At 35.3% G+C, this 6,000-nt stretch overlaps 1 protein-coding gene across 6 annotated transcripts in view; it reads right to left on the bottom strand.

Moving 5' to 3' along the window:
* Nucleotides 1-479: 479 nt before the first annotated feature.
* TAB2 (TGF-beta activated kinase 1 (MAP3K7) binding protein 2) overlaps nucleotides 480-6,000 on the bottom strand; it is a 67,651-nt gene continuing 62,130 nt past the window's right edge. For all 6 annotated transcript variants that reach the window (XM_081140735.1, XM_081140737.1, XM_081140733.1 and 3 more), the window contains 2 exons: nucleotides 5,108-5,188; nucleotides 480-2,517 (listed from right to left, as the gene is read on the bottom strand). In XM_081140735.1, the coding sequence (XP_080996861.1) occupies nucleotides 2,375-2,517; nucleotides 5,108-5,188 (224 nt within the window). In that variant the 3' untranslated portion in view covers nucleotides 480-2,374. The remainder of the gene's footprint in view (nucleotides 2,518-5,107; nucleotides 5,189-6,000) is intronic.

Here is a 6,000-nt window from a genome sequence, read left to right as displayed (position 1 = left end):
GCATGTTTTCTAGTTATGTCAAGGAGATCAGTGAGTGCTGCTTTGCTCTTTTCAAGCTCAGAAAAACAGTCATTTGTTGAAAACTCTTAATATAAAGGTTCCCTTCAAGAGAAACACCACCATCCTCAGCACCTACACATTATGTGAGAGCAAGTATTAACTAAATGACTACTGAGGGTAAATGACCCATGAAAACACATTTTCAACAATGGGATAAAGCTTATAAAACCCAAAAAGGAAGGAAAGGAAAAGCTGTAACAAACTATGAAAAAAGAAGCTACATTCATTTTTCTTGCTCAGCTGAAACATGACTTCCTTCATCAGTTAAAAAGCCTGGGGAAGTTAAAAATCATCCAAGAAATGCAGTTGAATGCCATGATGTCACAAGAAGACTCCAGAGAATGAGTTTTCTCTACTTTCAATTAACTATAATTTATCTCCTATCCCACAAACTTTAAAAACAAGTCACAAAATCCACATTAGAATATAAGTTTTTTAATTTTTATAAATAACTTATCTGTTACAAAGATAGTTTACCCAGCTAAATCACAAAACCATCAACTCAAGATATCCAAATTACATTTTATTAATAAAACAAGTAAAAACTGATTTATCAATCTTCACATAGAACTGCAGATGAAGCTGAAAAACAAGGCCTATTTTTAAAGCAAAATGCATCAAATGTAAGGGCTTTGGGTCTATTGTCTAATTAACTAGGATTGTCATATTTCTTCCCATATACACAATGCAAAGCCTGGAAGCCAAGGCTCCGACATTCATACAGATCACCTGTAATAATCCTGTTTGTTTAAAAAATATCCATTTGCAAACATTTACAGTGGGTGACAGTCTACATTATCGCCTATCTTTTGCTACATTTCAGCACTTCCGTGAGCCCCATTCTAAGCACTGAGATATAATTTCATAATTCTTTTTAAATGCATATTGTTAATTCTTTGTCTTGATTTTATTTAGTTATATACATTCCTGATCATCTGAGTATCTTCCTTATAAAAATATATCATGAAAATAAAGAGATGCTGAGGTTGCTTCAGTGTTCAAGTTTGCGCACTCTCCTTTCTTCCAGCTTTTCTTCAGTTGTCCTAGACACGACTAGCCTTGTTTTATAAATACACGATACTGCCACCAGGTCAGGTTTAGAAACGAACTGCCCCAACAGGAAAGCATTTACACTTCTCTCAAAGAAAAAGGGCTGCAGGTACTGCTGCTGTTGCTGGTTGGAGCTGTATTTTCCCAGTAGTAACCTCCTGTGGAGGTTCTGTGGGACACCAGGCAGATGAAGCGAGTTTAACCTTGTTGCTCTGTCAGTGGGTTAAAAATATCATTTGTTTTAAGCTTCCCTGTGGAAGATAAAACACTGTTGTGTCACCCACCACTAAAGTCAGTATACAGCGTGACCTATAGACAGAGGTCTTGTGATATTTTCTGCAATTCACTGTGCAGCATCTGTATGTCTTCACAGAGTATCGGCACTCATGAGGGCAAAGCACAGAATAAGTAGAGGAAAGTTGTTTTGTGCATAGTTTCATTTCATTAATGCTTTTTTATTTTAAGGCATCGCTTCTTTTGGGTAAGGCTTAAAAGGGACATGATCGTGCTTAATCACTAAAAGGAAAAAAAGAAAATCAGTTAACAAAAGACTATTACACTATACATATAGAAATATAAGAAAATAATGGAGGAGAAAAGAAATCACTTAAAGCAGGCTTGAGAGATCTGTACAGTAGGAAAAGCATCGGATAGTCACTGCATGTTTGCACAGACAATGCATGTGCTTTCCTTTTCATCTTTAGACCCTGGATGCTGGCTTCAGAGTGGAGACGTTTTCAGGGAAGACAAAGACAAGGCCAAGAGTACCACAGATTTGTGAAGTCCGTCCCCTATCCGTGGGCACTGTGCGGCAGCAAACAGTTTTTAAATAGTTAAACCTTGTTCCTTTTCTTCATGTTTGTAGTGTTTCACTGAAAGCTTAGAAAAAAAAAAGCCATCATTTTATTCCTTCCTCCTGTCAAAATTCAGTAGTGACATGAGGGGAAAAAGGTACTGGGAACACCTAGGCATTAACGTATTGAGAATTATCCACAACGGGCTACTGGTAACACTGTACATGGTTAGGCAGTGGGCAACCAAGTCTTTCAGCAGATTACCTTTCACGTGATGAATTTCAACTGCCCGTGACATTAGACTGAGGTATTATTAGCTCCGTGGGCTGACATTTAACATTAGCACAACACCATCTTGTCACACCTTCAATCTGACAAAATCCTACGTAGCAGTGAAACTTTTCCCCTGATGACAGACTAGTTTCTTGAACTTCAGATGTGGTACTGGAGAAGATGGAAGGCCTTTTGGCTCAGAAATGCCTTGGCATCTCACACTGTTCACAGCGGATTAAGGCCGGATGGTTCAAAAAAGTACAGGCAGTACAATTCCACTGAGCCCCCTCATCATCTTCGGTATCTTGAGTCTTTGGTGTTTTGATGGTGGACCTTTGATCTGTAAGGAAGCAAAAGAGTTATTTTAGAAGCAAAACTCACAAAGTCATACACTACCGGCAATCCTAAACACTATTTGTGCTGCACAGCAGGAAGCCAGTTAACCAGAAGCATCTAACTGAACCTGACACCCACGCTTGGGCCTCACTGATCTCCATCAAGCTGTTACTTCTCCGCTGGGGAACAGCTACCTGGACATGGTGTAGTCACCTCAATATCTTCTTAAAGGGAAACCAGCATAATTTCCCCCAACTTATAGCAGGAGAAAAGGGAAATCAATTCATGTGGTAACCAACAGCAAAGATTCCCATAATGTCACCTAAGATTGTGGAAAGGTGTCCTACAACCCCAAACTTAGTGACTTTATAGCTCATTAAAGTTAGAGTTTCATTTCCCACTGATAGTATTTATATTTCTGTTTTCTACCAGGAATGGAAGTTTTTGTTAAATGTTTTCTATGTGCTGAAAATGCAAGCCTTAAATACAAATAAAATATAAAGATGAACTAATTTCTATAATCTTATTTAACTATTTATCAAGAGACCCTGGAGAAGTTAGTAAGGATAAAAATTTTATATTTTATATTTTATTTTATTTTAAAATCAAATTTATTATGAAACAGTAGAAAGAACACTAGATTGATGGTTAGGAGAATGGAGTTGTACATCTGGCTCTGCTACTAACTCCTGATTTCCTTCTCTGTGATCTTAGGTAAATCATATATCCTCTCGGTCTAATCTTTATTATTAAAGTCACTGCAGCTTTAAGTGGCCAAGGTTCTACAGTGTTTGAATGAATAAAAATATCTTAAATATGAAGAATTATTATATTCTTCCAAAGTTGTGGCTAAAATGAAATTACATTTATGAAACTTTTTTTGTGGGGGGATCCCATTATAAATTTAGAATAGTATTCCTATGAATTATTTTGGGGAAGTTTAAAGTAAAAGGAGCATACATTATTAGATCTCTCCTGTGAAGGTTTATAATTCAATGATTTAAACTATTAAAATAATGTGTATTATTTTGCAAATTGCGCCTACTATCATTCAGTTACTGAGACGGTAATTAAATGGTATCTTTTCTGCTATTTTAAACGCCAAACTACTGTATCTATTCGATGAAAATACTGACAGTTTTTGTAACAAATTATAAACAATTAAGTGACGTTTGGTCCTCCCTGTCCCTTTAGCAGTACCTTATTTACTAATTAGTCTTCAAGAGCACTTAATTGCAAAATTTCCAACTTCAGGCATTGGTCACAATTTTTGCCACATGCATGAGCAACATGAAAATATTTGAAAAACCAAGGATCTGACAATACTAGTTAGTATCCTCTAAAACTCCTTAAAATAAACAGTTTAAAAAGTCTGACTTCTTACCATCTAAATTCATTTCACACTCCATCCTTGGGAAACATGTTATAGAATGGTTGTTTTGAAGAACTAAATAAACCTCTATAAGTGAAACTAATAAATAACTTCTTCTTTTAGCCTTAAAGCAAAAATGATTGATTTGTTATTGCTCAAAAACTAACCAGCATACAAGCTTCTATATTTTGTGAAAAAGCTTTTAAGTAAAGAATTTTTTAAAACTTTTTGCCACGGAAAATTTCAAACATATATACAAAAGTAGAAAGAACAGTGAAGCAAACCCTCATGTACCTATCTTCAGTAATGATCAAGACGAGCCTTATTTTATCTATGTTCCACCTCTCTCCTACCCTCAACACACAAGTAACTTGATTATGCTGAAGCAAAACAGAAAATTTTTATTTAAAAAATTCTAGTTTTTGAAAGAGTAAAATAATTATATAGAGGCAACTCATTCAGAATCTGAAATACCAACTTTGCTTTTGTAAGGAACTAGGTAGGCTATGCCACTATTTCTTTATTCCTTTATTCGATTAGCACCAAATCTCACCTAGTGTCTGAATACTTGCTTGCTGTGCCAAATGCCCTAATCTCACTTTTGCTCTTTTGTAGTAACAGTTCATTACATTGCAGCTATTTTTAATGACATTTAAGTAAAAAAAAATCAAGGTTAGCTAGGCCTAATTAAATTATACTTAATGCTGGGAGTAAAAATTCCACATATTTTGATATTTCCTAGTTTGGAGAGCACATACTCTATAAATATCAATGATGTAGAATGATATCGTAGGTTATAGTTTTCAAAAATCACTCATCTGAAATTCAGAGTATATGATTATACACAATTATGCGTAAATTAAATACAACAGGCTACTAATGAAAAATAAACTCCCCTATGGTATCTTTTCTCATAATTTGTAAAAAACTCTAAAGAATACAAATTTTTGCACCTGATGATTTTTTTGGCCAAGACTTGGTATTTTGGGAGTATACAGTGAATCCTAAGGACACCTACTTTTTAAGAGCTAAATACATTACACTTTTGCATCTTCCCCAATACCCAGCATGTAAATAAAAATCAACCAATATGTTTCTACTGAATCCATCCAAGAATGTCTAAGTTTGAAGCACTTCTAGAGAGGAAGGTTGTAAAAATAAAATTTTCTGAAAAATTGCTTTTCAAAATGTAACAGTTTTCACACTTAATGGACACACTAACCTTTGGGTTTTGGTGGCACAGGACCTACAAATCCAATATTGTCATAAAAGTTATGAATAGCGCTGGGATTAAAATGTGGTCCTGAAATATATAAAAAGTAAATATTTCAATGTTTATAGCCCCAAAATATTTTATTTTTTATAAAGCAAATATTTTATTTCTAAAAAATAATCACAGAAATGCTTTTCATTTATTTTGTACGTCCAATCTCAAACTAGATGTAAGGATTTCAACACAGCTCAGGTAGCTTTAGTGCACACTCCCAAGGGAGGTCTAAGTGGTAAACTGGGGAAGGGCTCAAATTAATGCTGGTCAGACAGTAACGTAACAGAACCAGGTCTCTGCCGAGCAAATTAAAATAACTAAAAATTCAACAATTAAAATATAACTTTAAATGACCAAACATGGCCTTAGCTTAACAGCTGGGCCTCAAGTAAGTATAAAAACCTTGCAGTGATGTAATACGGTGGTTCAGATTTTAAACAAAAGGAACAAGTTCAAAATTATAGTTTCTAGACCAGCCCTAATTTTCTTTCTCTCTCCGAAGTTAAATTATGGCATTTTCTATGAATGTTTCAAGATGAACAGTTTACTGACGTTTTGAAAGAAAATAATATGAGTCATCTTTCAGTTTAATGGATTCTGGCACACACTCAAAAGTGTGATTAAGGACTTCTCTTCCTGTTGGCTTCTTTCCCTTTCCTATCTGTTCCATTTTATGTATTTCTGTTATTTCCCCAACTTCAGAGTTGGGTTAAGTTGTAAAATTTCCTTTTAACTGCCTATGAAACGGGATTAAACTGGCAACATTCCTGCTGCACTAAGCGGCACCTGCCAGAAGCTCGGGCACAAGCTGTCGCTGCCCTAGCGTTTTACCTCCCCGGTCGGTCAGC

Source organism: Miniopterus schreibersii (genome assembly GCF_964146895.1).
Source record: "Miniopterus schreibersii genome assembly, chromosome: 6".
NCBI lineage: Eukaryota > Metazoa > Chordata > Mammalia > Chiroptera > Miniopteridae > Miniopterus > Miniopterus schreibersii.
The sequence above is the reverse complement of the archived record's forward strand: the minus strand, read 5'-3'. Positions and strand labels throughout refer to the sequence as shown.